General features: G+C 41.1%; 1 protein-coding gene across 15 annotated transcripts in view; it reads left to right on the top strand.

Annotated features, from left to right (window-relative positions):
* The window catches only part of ARHGAP26 (Rho GTPase activating protein 26), a 451,561-nt gene that overhangs the window by 412,323 nt on the left and 22,630 nt on the right, over positions 1–16,608 (top strand). For 6 of the 15 annotated variants that reach the window (XR_012382106.1, XR_012382105.1, XM_073905517.1 and 3 more), the window contains exon 21: positions 11,502–11,777. The exons of 3 other annotated variants lie outside the window; for them this stretch is intronic. Coding sequence is in view for 10 of the 12 variants with exons in the window: in XM_073905517.1 (XP_073761618.1) it covers positions 11,502–11,777 (276 nt within the window). In the remaining 2 variants the exon portion in view is untranslated. Of the gene's footprint in view, positions 1–10,816; positions 10,922–11,501; positions 11,778–16,608 lie in introns of all 15 variants that reach the window. 6 more of the 15 variants (XM_073905519.1, XM_073905522.1, XM_073905525.1 and 3 more) reach the window with 3 other exon arrangements.

Genomic DNA, 16,608 nt, shown 5'->3' with positions numbered 1-16,608 from the left:
TCACGCTGAAAATGGGCTTTGACTGGTGGATGGGCATTGATTAGGGGCAAGGGAAGAGACATTCTAGGTGGAAAAACAGCACCAGCAAAGAACATGGTGATGGGAAGCTGAAAGTACCCCCGTGGCACAAATAAACCCATTTGGCTAGAACACTGGTTGGAAAACTAAGGCCCCTGGGCCACATCCAGCCAGCTGCCTGTTGGTTTTGGTTTTGTTTTTGTTTTATGGCTCATGAGATAAGAATGGTTTTTACATTGTTCAACTGTTTATATTAAATGGTTATATAAGTACTACCTAATACCCTCAATTTTGCCTCTTGGTCCAGGGAGTCTACAATATTTAAGAAAAAGCTTGCTGACCTGGAAATCCCCAAGGGTGTGAAAGCAAGTAAGGTGGATTATGAAGAGCAATTGGGGCTGTATTGTGAAGGACCTTCAAATGACAGAAACCCAACTAGTCTAAGGAAAAAGTGGGAGTTCTAAACTTACAATTTTGGGAAATCTCAGGGTGAATCTAACCTCGAGCACAATTGGACCCAGGAACCCAAATTATTATTTTACTTGGTTCTTCTTCCCTCTTTTTTTTTTAAACTTCATTTGCAGACAGATGTTTGCCATGTAATAGGAAAAAAGATCTCTGATCACACTAAGCCAATAGCTTTTGCTTCCAGAAAAGCATTCATATGTTAGAAGACAAGGAGGAACTTTGATCAGTTGAGTGTCCATCCTTGACCCAGTCTCCATGGCCAGAGGAAAGGGGCCTTCAGGCTAGCCAGCCAGGATCACATGCCTGCCCCTTTAATGAAATCCGAGGGACACTGACTCCACCTGTATCACTTGAGGTGGAGCAGAAGAAGGGAGGTGGGAAAACTGGTGGCCAGGAATAAACTCTGTAACTACATCTTTCACTCTCCCAGGGTAAAGAATTTATTCTTTGTGCAGTAGGTCGTCGGAAGTTTATAAGAAGGAAATTGCTATTCATTCAAAATTTGAGCTGTGTCTTTAAGAGGTTCATGTAGTGACAACATGCAGTACGATGGATTGGAATGGTAAAAAGGTAAAGAGACCAGGCTAGAGATTCTTCGAGTAGTCTAGGTAAGATGACCTTGGTCTTCACCCTCGGAGAAAAGGGGAAACACTGAAGTGTTCTAAGCAGAGAATAGACAGGATCAGATTTGCACTTTGAGATGATCACCAAGAACGGTCCTTTTGAGTATCTATGCTGAACATCTTGTTTACATTGTAAATTTGCCAAAGATTGTCCAGAGTAATTTGTATCTGCCTCATATTTGAAAATATATATATATATATATATATATATATATATATAATTTTGTAAGATTAGAAATAATGGTGTTTTGCTGTGTCTATTTTCATTGACTTCTCAGTGCGTTTTTGGTTTTAGAATGTAAGAACTAGAGCAGAATATAGAAATCATTTTCCTTCAGTTCATTTTTATGCACAGATGTTAAAACTCTTTTTTTCCACTGGAAAGGGTGACTTTGCTGGAAAATCATTTAAAGCTTTTTCCAGTCAAGTCAATAAGCAACTCAGAACCAAATGAACAAGGGGCAAAAATCACCGTGAAGTCTAGTGAGATTGCATTCCTTCATCGTGCAGCCTGAGCCAGCCTTTGTAGGAATGGAGCATGGTCCAGGGGAAGATGCACGTTTTGTGCATGGTCACACTGAAAGAGCAAGGCCAGTCATAGAAAGTAATAAATGGAGTAGAGATGTTTGAGTGGGTTGAAATCAAATCAGAAATAATTTTCCGCATGTTTAGACTACTGAATAAACACTAGAATTAGAGGGAAGTCAGCTATTTGCTTAGGAGGAGAAAAAGAGAGTCAGAGACTATTGGCCTTTTCACCAAAGTTCATCTCTGCTTATCTCTCTGCCTCATGCCTTTCATGGTATCCGGACCAAGATTTGTAGGCTTGCAGGAGTTTAACTTAATCGTCCTGAATATTATCCTTAGGAGAAGTGCTTTTTCTATTGCTGCGAGTTCTGAACATAGTGAAATATTTCAGCCTTCTTATTCAGGGAATCTCCTTTCCCCAGGGTTTACTTTTAAGCTGAAGTGTCCTGGGCCACCACTGCTAATTTTAGATACTCCTTTGTTTTCAGCAGTGGACATTGAGATTCTTAGTAAATCCTCCTCCCTCCTTTTCCTCCCCCTTGTCCAAACAGGAAATATTCCCTGCAAGCAGACCTTATAGAAAAGTATGCCAGATGGCCAATGACTTTCAGCCCGTGTTGTTAACATGTTGTCCAGCTTACTTACTCGAATGTGACATTGGAGATGTCCTATTTGATTTCCCCATGCTCGGATGAAAGGAAGACACCATTGATTTACTGTGATAACTTTACCAAAATAAAAATGTCTCTCAAGGAGCCAATATCATTTCTCAGTGAGGAGAGCAGGATGGAAACATTAGTTCTTGTATATGGAAGGTGCTCAGTAAATATTTGTTGATTGTATTTGACTGAAAAAAGAAGAGAAACAGCATGAACAGTTGGGAGCTGCCAACTGTATTATGCAACCCAAACCACAGATTGGTGCAAGAAAGATGGAACTGTTATTTTGCCTCTATTAAACATCTCTCCTCCAGAGAATAAAAGTAGCCATTTGTATGATTAGGGAGATGGTTTTTACTAGTGACATTTATTTTTTGGTTATAAATGTAACAGATTAACTATAGGAAATGTGGAAAATAGTTTCAAAGCATACAAAATAAAAATTACTTTTAATGTCATCATCCAGAGAATGGCGTTACTATGTTGATATACTTACTGTCTATAGGTATGTTTTAAGATAGGTTTGCACATGTTTTTTTATTATAGAAAAGTGCATGAAATACGAATGTACAGTTTAACAAATTATCATTTAGCAAACACCCACCTAATCACACCCAGGTTAAGAAGTACAACCCTGCCAAGACCCCAGAAGTGTCTGCATCTCTTGCTTTCTCTTTCCCTCTCTTAGTCTTCTCCCCCCCAACAAAAGGAATCATTAATCGGATGTTTACAATAATCACTTCCATGTTTTTATTTGTATTTTTGTCTCCTAAATACAGATCATTGTTACGTCCAGTAGTTATGTTCAGTAAAGTCAATACAAATACTGAATTAACAAATACTGAACCACTGTTCCTAGGGAAAGCACAGGGTTAGGTTCCTGTGAGCCTCTGGTTTTGCCACATTTTTGTCAACCGATCTGTATACTGTATTTAATATTGTTGATTCATTACCATTGAACGCATGACCAACAGCACAGTAAGTCATGCCTGAACAAATCTTACTCAACGCATTTCCTCCATAAGGCACATCACAGCCTTCTTGTACTCAGAAACTCTAGAGAATGGAAACAAGAAGGCTGGAGCATCGCTTATTTCCACCTCAGATGGCATTGTGCATATTGGGTGCTTCAGAGTGACTCAGGTGTTTAGTTGCTTTGTGGGTGTCCACAAATGACCGTGAAAGCACCATGATTATTGATTCTGAGGTTTCAAATACATTGTGGTAAGTAAATGAATTCACGAACACAGAATCTGCAAATAATAAGGATCACCTGTATGCATCCCTAACATACAATATTTTGTTTTATTATGTCTGGCTTCCTTTGTTCAGTGGTTTTCAGAGTCCTTCATTGATTTGTTAAAATTAGTCATTAGTTTAATTTTCATTATGGCAGAGTGTACTATTGTATTAATATACTAAAATTAGTTCCCCATTCTTCTTTTGCTGAACTTCTGGGTTTCTTGTTTTTGCTTTTACAAATAATTTGCTGTGCACATTCTTATGCTTCTCTTCTGAGGCACACGTACACACCATGCTGGAGGGTGTATGTCTGGGAATGGAACTGCTGGATCATAGAGGATGATCTCTTCACCTTTGCCAGATGAAGCCAAACTGTCCAAAGCAGGTGTGGCAGTTTCCATCCCTCCTCCAGCAAAGTAGTAGAGTTCTGACTTTCCACATCTTGTAACCACTTGGTATTTTCAGCATTTTGATGTTAGCTGTTTAGTCACTCTGGTATGTGTGCAGAACTACCCCATTATGGTTTTAATCTACATTTCCTATGTTACAGCAAGGTTAAGCACTTTTTCTTTTGCATTTTCTCTCTCTTTTTTTAAAGACTTTATTTATTTATTTGTCAGAGAGAGAGGATAAGCGCACACACAAGCAGGGGGAACGGCAGGCAGAGGGAGAAACAGGCTCCCTGCTGAGCAAGGAGCCTGATGTGGGACTTGATCCCAGGACTCTGGGATCATGACCTGAGCCAAAGACAGGCGCTTAATCGACTGAGCCACCCAGGCGCCCCGCATTTTCTCTTCTTAAGTCCCTGTTCAAGTTGCTTGCGCATCTCCCCCTTGGTTGTCTGTCTCTTACTGATCAGTAGGAGTTCTTTGTAGAGTCTGGTTATGAGCCCTTTGTTTATTTATATGTTTTAGGCTGCCTTTTTACTCTCTTTTAATGTTGTCTTTTGATAAATAAAGTTCTTAATTTTAATGTAGTCAGGTATATCTGTATTTTCCTTATGGTTACTGCTTTATAGGCTCTGTTGGATATGTTCCAACCTCAAGTTCCTGGAGTTACTCTCTTCTAAAACCTGTATTGTTTGCCTTTAGCATTTGGATCTGTAATCCACCTGGAAATTATATGTTAGGTATGATATGAAGGACAGATCAAGTGTTACTTTTACCATGCAGATATCCAGTTATCCTAGTGTCATTTATAGAAGAGTCCTTTCTACTATTACAAAATAATATAGCCTCATGATAAAAAAATTAAGACAGTATAAACAAAATTAAAAAATGAAATTTAAATCCATGCCTATGCACCCAGTCCCCCATTCTCAATTCCGTGAGGTGTCATTACAGTTTCCTCCTTGCAGATTTATTTTAAGAATCATGTTTAAGCATCCCTAGCATTAGAATGGTGGCCTTAAGTTATGCCTCAGGACAGTAGAAGATCAAACCTGGTAGCACTGTTGCTTCCTTCTCTTTTTAAATTATAGTGACTGCATTTGTTTTTGTGATGTCTTCAGTATATAGAGAATGACAATTGTACTGCACTCAAGTTAAGATAGTAAGGAAGTTTGGCGATTTCTCCGCAACCGTTCAAATCTTTTAAAACAGCAAGTGTGACCATATGCATTCTCTGTAGTGACCCAAAATGCTTCAGCCTTTCTTTACAAATAACTTCATAAATTGTGAAATTTTTTCGGTTGAGAGGGAGTAAATACCCAAGAACCAATTCTCATGTACCTGGAGTGGGGTATTGAAAAAGCCTGAGGGGCTACCCTCAGGTTTAACGGAAAAGAATACTCTGCTCATTCAGTATTGTGCACCATGAAGCACAGTGGAGGCATTTGGCCCTCTTACCCTCACTGGTCCTTTCCTTTGAGGTTTTTTGTTTTTGTTTTTGTTTTCCTGCACATTGAGCAATTGAACTGGAACCATTGTCCAGTCATCTTTACTTCCAATCCAGAGTTTTCCCTTCTACCTCCCATTTCTGCATTATTATACATGAGAAGTTTCAAATTATTGACTTGGAGAACCTTAAGGATGACAGATGCCCTATTCTAAGATTTTGAATTATGTTTAAATCATGAAATTATTTGCCATTCCCAGCACACTCAATCTGAGTTTAAAATTTGTTTGAAATTTACACTTCAGAAATTTTTGTGAAAGCCAGAAAATGGAACTACTACACTGTAGATAAGTTGAACTATTTTCAAAGCAAATTATTTAAAAACTATTTTAAAAGTGATTGCCAATAATTTCTAAGGCCTTAAGGGGATTTTAGCATTTTGTCTCATTAAAATAAGAATCAGGACTCTGCCGTTGTCAGGATTAAAATGCACATTAAAATAGATAATATATTAGATGAGTAAAAATGTATGTTAAGATATGTTAGATAATATATTAGATGAGGGGAAGAATCTGTAAATACAATGCATACTGGTAAAAGTCAAAAGAATACAGAATGATACAACTCGGGGGCATGTGTGTTTTTCCTCTTGTTAGGTTGTGAAGCACATACTGAAAATTCACAACCACAAGGTTGGGACATTTATAGGATTTCTGTGTTGTCACAGCTTCAGCAGACACATGTAAAGAATATGTGGTCAGTTGTTTAACAAATTAAAATCATTTTGTGTGTCATTTGCTCTGATTTACGACTATCCAGTTTATCAGTATTCCTTTTGGCCCTCTTTCCTTGGCTGAGGTTTGATATCCCTTCTTTTTTTTTAATGGTGCCTTAAATCAAGACATAAAGGGATATTTTCCAAGGAAGAAGAATTCACTGATTTGGGATTAAATTAAATAAGATTGTATTGGTTTTCATGGAATTTTCTCTTCTCTCTCATTATAGGAGGAAAGGGGGGGAGCGGGGGCAAGACAAGCATTCTGCCTTAGATTTCATCACGCCTTCCTACTCTGTACCTAACTGGGAAGAGAGGACTGATGGTACATTAAGGTCAGCCCTGGGCTAGTGATCTCACAGGCCTTGCCCAGGCCCGACATACATGACTGGGAACCTGGGCCATAGATCACAGGCCAGTGCCTGGCAGAGAGGAGCAAATGCCAATTTTTTCACTTCTCCATAGTACATACCTGGCAGAAGACTGTCTGGACACTCTTGTGTACCTCATCCCTCCTAGGTAGTCCTATCTTTAAGAGTACTGGAATAGGCTGGCCATCTGCCACTCCCCCTTTCTCGTGGATCAGCCACACCATTTGACCAGGGCTCTAACTCTCCAGGTTGACACTGTCTTCTCTGTCTACCTGCTTGTGTCCTTCCCTACACTACCTTCTTGGCAGAATGCACTTTGGAAAATTAACATTGCTTCCAGATGGAAACAGAACAAGAGAAGGGAATTGTATTCATTTTTATCTCACTGGAAATGCTAGGAAAGAGGAGAGCCCAAGGTAACCTTTTTAAACTAAAAAAAAAAAAAAAAAAAAATTAATTTTTTTTTTAATGATGCTTCCTGCTGCTAGAGTGACAGAGAGAGGGAAGGGACAGCCCCCATGCATTGTTGGTGGGAATGCAGTTCAGCATAACCTTTCTGCAAAGCTATTGGCTAGGTTGTATCAATACCCTTAAAAAAGACTCCTAGCCTTTGACCCACTTATTTAACTTCCAGGCGTTTATGCTAAGGAAACAAATATATTCAGTGATCCTCAACAAGGATGCGAGTTGCACCACTATATAATAGCTAGAAGGGCATAATAATCTGAATATACAAAATAAGAGAAAGGTTGCATAAATCAGGGTATATACCATATGATAAAATACCCCATAACCATTTTAAGAATGTGATAGCAAAGGCTATTTAATGACATTCGAAAATGCTTTATTAAGGGGAAAAAAAAAAGAACTGGCTACTATGTATGTAGTTTTATTCCTCCCAAAATGAGAAGATATGCCAGGATATTAACAGCGATTATCAGTGGTTATAAATTATGATTGTATTGCTTTTTCTTGCTTTTTGGTATTTTCCAATTTTCTACAAGGCCATCTATAATTTTGAGTATCAGAATCTTGAAAGGTTAGCTTTCTTCTTAATGGTGAGCTTACTGCTCACCTTGCACCAGGTTTTAATAACCACAGAGCAGAGACTACCCTGGGTCTGCCACATCCATGATGAGATTGGGAGACTGCTGGGGCAGCCCTGTCCATAGGAAGGGAGGCATGCCCTGGCTGGTACACCAGACGTTCCATCATTTGAGTGAGTCATCACAGAAGGGTGTCAAGCTGATGATAATGCCACACACTGTATTTGAACTGTTGGCTACAACCCAACATGCTGCCAGGCCTTTGAGCCTTATCTTCCTAAGCCATTCTTTCTTCACTGTCCAGTGAATGTCAACAGGACTGACTGGGACTGTATGACTCCTTTTGAGGACACTGTGGACCAGCAAACTAAAGCTGACATAAGCCTTCCAGTTGAATCCAAACTAGACCAGCAAATGTTCATTCCATGCTAAAGTTTAAGCTCTTATTGTTGTTGTAGTTGTGCCTTAAAGGGGGGGAGGGGAAGGTGGTGGGGCACTGGCAGAATCCCAGGAGTGAAAAATGTGCTGGGGCATTCAGCTCAGATACTCACAACTGGACTCTGAGGATGGTAGAGAGGCCTTAGGGGGTCATCTGCTAAGACTGTAGTTACCAAATTATTTTCTCCTGTCCTAACCTCAGTCATTTGTGATCTTTGGCCTCAGTAGAAAAGTGAGAATTTGATAGAAGCTTCAGGGCCAGTAGCAAAACTGGCCTTTTATTGTTTGTGTGTTTTGTTTTAGGTTTTTTAAGGGTGAGATTTTTTTGTCTGCTGTTGTCATTTTTCAGTAAGCTATAGACACTTTGGAGGTGAAGGGGAATGAAAGAGTAGACAGTCTTGGGCCATTAGCATCATTCGTGTGATCTTATTTCCCATTTACATGTTCTCTGAGTTGTAACACAACTAAAATAAAATGTACTCCTTGCTTCTTGGAGGAATATTTGTATATTATTGTCATTCTTTTGCTATAGACATTCATCATTAAATAAATAAAAATGTTCTACAGTATTGTTGATCATGAGTTTTATGACATGATTCTGAGCACAAATGAATAAAAAGCATAATTCTATCAGTAGTTTAAAAAAATCAAAGTACTGTGGAGTGTGCATTTTACTGTTACACTAAAATATAATAGTCATAAATTTTAAATTGTGGTCATTTTATAGCAAATAAATGTCACTGCTATGAGTAAAACACAAGCAAACAAATGAAATTCTATTAGTCATTAAAAATGACAGTCAGTACTACAATAAGTGACATGGAGATTGAAGAGTAAGTTCTTATAATGGTTTCAGATACCCTGGAATTCCAACCACACCCCCAGATAATTTCAGCTATGTACGACTGGTCAAGACCCACTTAGGTATGCAAGGATGTGAAAAAACATTCAGAACCACATTGTGTTCATAGAGTATGTCCTGAACTATGCCTTTATCTTATTTTTTTTTTAACCAAAGGCATAATTCTTATACAAATGAGATAGGAAGCTAGAGGGGTTTCCTACTTATAAAAGCCACTAAAAAGAAAAAAAGAAAACAAATAAAAAGTCCTAAGGACTTTTTAATTGTCCTGTGCTGACCACTGACCAGAGGAACAGATGAGTTCAGGCCTCTTGGCCTGAGCTGCTTGCTCTCTTGAACTTGCAGATTGTCCCTGGTCAGAGCTTGGGTTCCTGGGCTGCGTTGCAGTTTGGAAGTCATGGTAGGCCTTGCCTACTATATCGAGAGGGACGGGCTATGGGGAGAGGCCTGAGAAAGCAAGGTCTTGCTCACCAGCTGCAGCTACAGAAGAAAGTGAGGACTGCACAGTTAAAATGAGGCAGCACTTTCTCCCAGGACTCGAGACAGAGTCAAGTGGGAGCATGTATTCAGCTAATAAGAGAGTAACTTATCCCTCGGCTGCCAAATCTTACTGTCTTATGTTATAGTTGTTTTTTGGTCTGTCCAATCTTGTTAAATACATTGGGAACTCTTGAGGTTAGGGACCTTGGCAAATGCCAAGTTGTATTCCATTTATTGTGTTTGATCATACTATGTGCTCAGTAGCTTGTCTTTGCTGGATTATTTGAGAAAAAGAGAAAAAAGCCATACTCTTTGAATTTAATTTCTTGTATTATATGAATTCCATCTGCTATGTGAATCTACCAGAGAGAAGACTGGAGGCAGGATTGGGGAATTTACAATGTGTTGAGTCTTATTGAGTCTGTCTGTTGCTACATTCCCATTTTCCTTTGCAAATGTGGCAGGCATCTAAAGGAGATTCATAAATCACTGGTTAAGAAGGCTTCTAGTGCTATGGCTGGGTCTATAAAGAAGCTTGGCACAACATAGAGGAACAGAGCCAGTCCTGCTACCCTAGAGGCAGGACACGGTAGTGGCCAGAGCCCAGGGCTTAGGGCCAGGGGATCGGGGTCTGAACCTCGGCCCTGTCACTTATAGGCAAGCCTCAAATGGGCCCCAAGTTTCCACATCTGTGAAATAGGAATCGTATTGTGTGTCTTTGGCTTGTTGGGTAAGTTAAATGAGATTTATTAATTTACTCACTCAACAATTATTTCTTGAATACTTACAGGCACTATTTTAGGCATTGGAGATAGATCAGTAAACAAAATGGATAAAAATCCCTGCCCTTGTAGAATTTATGTTCTAGAAATATAATGCACATAATGGCATTAAGTAAGTGTTTCATTCATTTAGTCTGTGGATTTCTGGTGAACTCATGTGATGGGTTTTTACTGTATATTTCCATGAGAATGTATGTTACAACCATAGATAATTAGGACCATTATGAGGTCTCATGTCTGAATTGAGAATGGCCCACTGTATAGGACATTTATGCGTTCTTGCTAAATCCCACTATGTTTAGAAAGTCTGTTGCACTGGAATTGGATTGCTGTCATTTTCACCTCTATAAAGTGCTTGGATCAAACATTCCAGCAGTCGGCTGAGGCTCAGGACTGCAGGTGGTGTTGTGGCTGGGCGATTTCCACATTATTTTCTCAGTCATTGGTCTTTGCACTATCTGTGATTTATGTGATTTTATGGAGTTGCTAGGATGTTTGTTTGTGTAATTTGTAGAAATAAGTCAAAGGGCTAGCATGACCAGTTAAAAGTCACAAGCTGTATTTTAATGAGTAATTTTAACCTTTCCTCTGCAAACTTTTGATCAGTTAACATCAAAGAACAAAATGACAGATTGAAGTTTTCAGTTCCTCATTTTTTCATTGCCTTCCCTGTGAGTTTTTTTCTTAGAGTATCACAATGCCCAAAATCCATGAAAAGAGAAAGGGCAGGCCTGGAAAGCAAACCTCAGAGGGACCGCAGTGCTGCCAGTGATTGTGTGCCCTCTCCTGAGAGGTGCGTGTCCAGACCCGTCCTCCATCCGCTATCGTATTTCTAATGCAGTGCTTCTCTGAGTCTCCAATGGCACACAGCCCATTTAGTTAAAAATGTAAACAGGAAGTTGTTTTCTGGCCGAATGGCCTGTGCAGCCCAGAAAAATGGTCATTTTTGCTGAGACCCAACTTTAAAAACACTAACACAGCAGTGGAAGCTGAAGGCCTTTTAGAGGGTAGCCCTGCCCCACATGGGCTGGTGCTAGGGTATGAGGGGGAGCTCATGTATGTGGGCCCAGGGCATCTTCCACCAGTGGGCAAGGACACAGTGAACACCATCGAAGAAACTCCTGTGACCTAGAAAGCAGCTGTTCTGCAGGGCAAAGAGACTCCTTAATACTCCAAGGAATTGCAGAACAGGCGCTACTTGGAAGTCACTGAGATCTGGTCTGGAGAAATGTGACTTGGCACTGACGACACAGCCTGGGTTTCAGTGCTCCTCGTCTGCTCCAGCTCCCCATCATTTGGCCTCCCATGAACCTTGTGCTCCCATTGTGGTTTCCCTCTGTGCTGACGAGTTTTCTGGTTGTTCTGTCTTGCAGCCCCCCGAATCCAAGCCCAACTTCACCCCTCTCGCCATCTTGGCCCATGTTCTCGGCGCCATCCAGCCCTATGCCCACCTCATCCACGTCCAGCGACTCATCCCCCATCAGGTCTGTTGCAGGGTTTGTTTGGTTTTCTGTTGCTGCCGTTGCTCTCTCATTGGCTTGGTCCTCTCTTCATGCAGTGTTCAGCCTCCTCGTCAACTTTGTTCCCCGCCATCCAAACCTGCACTTGCTTTTTGACAGGCCAGAAGAAGCAGTTCGTGAAGACTCCAGGTAAAATCACGGATGATGACCAATCTGTTCCTCTTTATCCAAAGCCGGTCAGGGACAGTGGGGGTGGCCAGCCTCTGCCCTCCTGTGATTCCAGCCTAAGAGACCGAAGCCAGGAGGGACCGTGTGCATGAACCAGCATGGCATTCTCCACACCTTTCTGAACCCTTCCTCCAATTTCTGAATGAATCCATGATGCCTGGAGTTTGGGGAAAGAGTGCTACCTTGGACAGGCCCCTGTTTGGATCGTTCTCTGAATTATGGAGCTTTCTCTGTGCTTTGGTATAAGATAATATCAGAGGGAACCAGTGCTGAGACATGTACTGGCCTTTTCTTCCCTCATTTTTATCAGGTAGCATCAGGCAGCATTTATTTGTGGGGCATTTATTTATTTATTTGACTATTGGCTGTGAGCACTGACACCTAGTTGCTAAGACCAGAGACATGAGAGAGAGATGAATGTAACAGAATAAAGGATGGAGATGTGAAACTTTTTCTCTTTATATTGTCATGGCTGCCTCCTTGCCCTCTGCGTGCTCCGATCTCCATGTATCATGGACCCTTAGCACTCATGGGAATAAGCAGCACCTCTTTCTCAGAGTTGATCTAGTTCCTCTCCTCTGGTTTGAGGATGTCTAGACTTAATTCTTTGTACTTCTTTAGAGAAAAGAAGCTATGTAAATCCAAGAAAAGAATTAATTAATAAAGATCCCCTGCAGAATCTCTCTACTATGTAGATCCTAAGCCTGTGTCTCTCTCAAATTTAGTTTCTGCTTATAGACAAGCAAAACGTAGAGCCCAGTTATAAAGCATAATAAGCATTTGGAGCCTTTACAGTATTTTCTCATCCATCTTTTTCTCATAGCTATTTTTTTTTCCCCAAAGGATGGGTCCAGCAGAGAGGCTTAAATAATTTATAACACTGAGTCTCACTTTAAAAAAAAGAAAACCCATGTTATTTATATATACAGAGGTATATATTAGTTTATTCTCCTCCAGGTACTTTCCAGTCTATCATTGCATTCTATCCTCATCTGAGAATGAGAGGAGAAATGGCCTGAACCATCTTATAGAGAAAGAAAACTGTGGCACAGAGTTGACGGCCCAGTCACACCACTGGATGAGAGCCCCTCCAGAATTCAGGACTTCTTGTCCTTAACTCAGCACTCTTTCCTCCAAACATATGGGTGCCCCCAAACCTAAGGTTCCATGCCACTCCCAGCCCCAGAGCCTGGCCTACTCTTCCTGGTTTTCTATCTAGCTTTGCACTGGAAGGTAGGAAAGGTAGCTTTTCCATATACTCTTTTATCCTCACCCTGGGAATAGGGTTAAAATTCAAGATCATATTTTTCTGACACTCAAGTTATTTCCTCATTATTTCCTAGACATATTCTGGGCGCTTTGGGAGACGTTAACTTTCTAGGACACGAGATATGGCATGGATCTAACCAGAGCGGTTCGATCACTCATTGCCCCATGAAGACCTGAACAGAGCAAACTTCAGTCACCTTCCAATATGCCTCACTACTCGTAGGAGAGGCTTGGTCATTAGCAGAATGTGTTTCCTTCAGTCTGAACAAAGGGAAGTAAAATCTTCAAAACACTGGTCCCTTGAACAGAATGGGCTGGGGGACTCAGGATGGTAGAATCATTCAGGTAAAAAGCTGAACATATTCTCTGCTTTGAGGGTATTTACTTTTTTGTGTCTCTGAGTTTGGGGGCCTGTTGCCTGTCCAGTATCTCCACCTCTGTACTCCCATCACCCGACATATTTTCAGGGTTTTTTTCTTTAGCTACTCCTTTCCATCTCCCAAAGTATTTCACGATTGGCAGAGCACGGTGGCAATAGGATCTGCTACCCTAGTAGGTTTGGGGTCATGGTATTCAGAACTACCTACTTTGGCCATCATTAAAATAGCACCATTTGGATGATGCTATTCCACAACACTTTAGGAATCTGCCATTTTGAAATAGGAAAGACAGACTAGGGCTTGGAATCAGCTGTCACAGAGCTAAGTATGTGTGCCGAGGTGAGCACAGATGGAGACCCTGCTGGGAGCTAGCCCATCAGACCTAGCCAACAGAGAGGATTAAAATCCCCTAATTGCTGTTGGGTTATGTAGCCAAGAGGTGGGGGCGTTCCTATTGTTCAGGTCCAATGGGGCCTTTTCCCCAAATCCACTTCCAGAGCGTGAAGCTTCAGATTTCCTTCCCCTGGCAGAGCTTTTAAAAGTAAATACTTAGTAAGACCTAATAAATTGTCCCGTGAACTTCTACATAATGTCTCCTCTGGAAATGACTCCCTCTCCCCTCTTCCAAGCATTTTTAGTGCTTGTTAGTTAGTTCAAGCTCAGGAAGGAAGATGCCTTTGATAGCACAGCAGAGGAAGGGTCATAGAGGCATATTCCCCTCACACTTCCCTTTCCTGTCACCCCTAGAGAAGCTTCCAGCCCCTAAATCATAACTTCCCTTTACATAGTGGTCCCTGGCAGTTGGGCTTGAATGATCAAGCTATTGCATCCTGCCAGTCTAGCTGGCCCCACCTCCCTGTAGTGTCATCTGACGGAGAGTGGGTTGTCATTTTGCAAGGTTTGCAAGGGCATTTGAGGGAAGCTCCTCTGAGTGCTTTCCTGGCCTTGTGCCATGCTCAGAGGCGAAAATTAAAAATGAACCAGCAGAAGGTTCCAAACTTGTTCATGCCCTTGAAGGCCAGCCGAGGTCTGAAGGGCACTGTTTCAGGAGCAGCCGAAGGCACCTCGGGCTCTCTGTGTCCAGTGTTGAGATGCACTGCAGAGAATGGGGAGCTAGAGAGCCAAGGATGCTTAGTGGGGATGTTTTATTTTTTTTAGTCAGAGCCAAAGTCTACAAACACAACCTCTGTGCCAACAGGATCTGTTTTGGTAGGAACCCTACCTAAAACAAACTGCTGGGGCTTTTGAGAGCTAATATAATACAGGACACTGGACCTGTTGGGCTGACAAACTTAAAAAGATAAGACTTCCCCCCGATAGAGATACCAGATTTAGCAAATGTTTAGCAAATAAAATAAAAATACAGAAATTCAGTTACATTTGAATAGTAGATAAATGGCAAATGATTTTTCTTACTATAGGTATGTCCCATGTAGTATGTGGGACTTCTACTATTAAAACATTTCTCGTTGATCTGAAATTCTAATTTAACTTGGTGTCTTGAACATTATTTGTCGGCCCTGGTCCTGGGGAACAGGAATAGGAGGAGGTCTCAGGGGAAAAGACCCTCTTGTAGATGGTCAGTCACCTATGAATCCGAGAAAAAAGCAAGGCCCTTTCCTGATCTTTGTTTTATTTTTAATGGGTTATTTTATTGTCACTTGATTCAATTCCAAAAGCCTAACATTAGTGGAAAATTTACTCCTCTTGAATGATAAACTTCGGCACCTGAGACCATTTCCTCTACTTGATTCCTGCCAGATACCCCACTTGGCTTCCCTGGTTTGCCTATTTTGTCCCATTCCCTTTATTTAATGAAGTTAATAAGTCACCGCTATGAAAATGCAGCTGGAGGAGCCTTGCCTCAGATGATCTTACCCTCGCGTTTGATTTTTCTCATCCCTGGTCTACGCTCTCCACCCACTAGCTGTGCCCTGTCCTCACGGGACAGTGATCAGGGCTAATGTCAGATGGATTCTCCTTCCACCTTCCAGGCTCTCCTTGCCTGCCATTATGGGGTTTGGGCCATTTTGTCACTTTTTACAGCCAGGCAGCTCCTCCTCTCGGCTCCCACTCCCTCAAAAACAAAAACAAACTTTTTTGCCCTCCATGGAAAGTTGCACAATGGATGTTTGGCCCTTGCTGACAACATGCAGACTTGGTTTAGTTGGAACACAGAATATGCCTCTGGTGCAGAATTCTATTCTGACTTTAATGACAATTACCCCAGAAGAGCTGTTTTCCACGTAAAGCTCATGAATTCTGATGGCTCTTCTTTCCTTCATTCCCAGTGGATCCACCTCATTTTCTCCCACTTTCCTAATTTTCTCCCACCTGGCCATCATCTGTTGGCCAGTAGAAGACCAGAGGAAAGAATGGTGAACTATGCCCAGCAACAAATTCTGGAATCATTTATTGTGATCATTGTTTGCAACAGAACTTTTAAACTATCTTTCATGGAGCCAAGACTAGACGTTCTAGATGCCTGGTCCCGGTATAAGTGTCCATCCATTCATCCATCCATGGCTCCTCTTTCTCAACAAGAAGCCGGATTTGGTGACTCTGAGAAATAACAGTTCCATAATGACCCAAGACCCCTTCCTCTTCTGATTTTGTCTTGGCTTACCTAAGACCAGCCTTTCCTCAGCTAAATCTCATTTGGCCACTAGAAATCAGTGTGCCACAGGGCGTTTAGTATCACTGGCTCCTGGAGGCTTTCTGTTAGTCAAATGAAGCTAAAGTAAATAATATATCCCTGGAATAATTGTTTAACCCAGAGGACCTACTGGCTCTTTTGTTATTCTGCCCTGGAGCCCCTAAATGTGCTTCTTCAGAGGGCTCAGAAGTAGAAGAGATTACTCTTACTTAGCAAATAAAGAGCCAACTTTTGACTGTTAAATGTTATTTGTCTTATGACCCTTGAGAAGTCCATAGATCATTTGGAACTATTTGGATATCAAAGCAAAAATTGATAGAAGGTAATAGGATTTACCGGTTCTTACTATTTACTCTTTAGAACATGGCTTAGCAATCTGTGACCCTTGGGTCAAGTCCAGCCTACCACCTGTTTTTTCTAAGTAAAGTTTTGATGGAACACAGCCATACAAAATCATTTACATGTTGTCTATGGCTGTTTTTATGCC

Source organism: Callorhinus ursinus, unplaced genomic scaffold (genome assembly GCF_003265705.2).
Source record: "Callorhinus ursinus isolate GAN/ISIS: 27379988/994484 unplaced genomic scaffold, GSC_fseal_2.0 scaffold23, whole genome shotgun sequence".
Taxonomy (NCBI): Eukaryota; Metazoa; Chordata; class Mammalia; order Carnivora; family Otariidae; genus Callorhinus; species Callorhinus ursinus.
The sequence above is the reverse complement of the archived record's forward strand: the minus strand, read 5'-3'. Positions and strand labels throughout refer to the sequence as shown.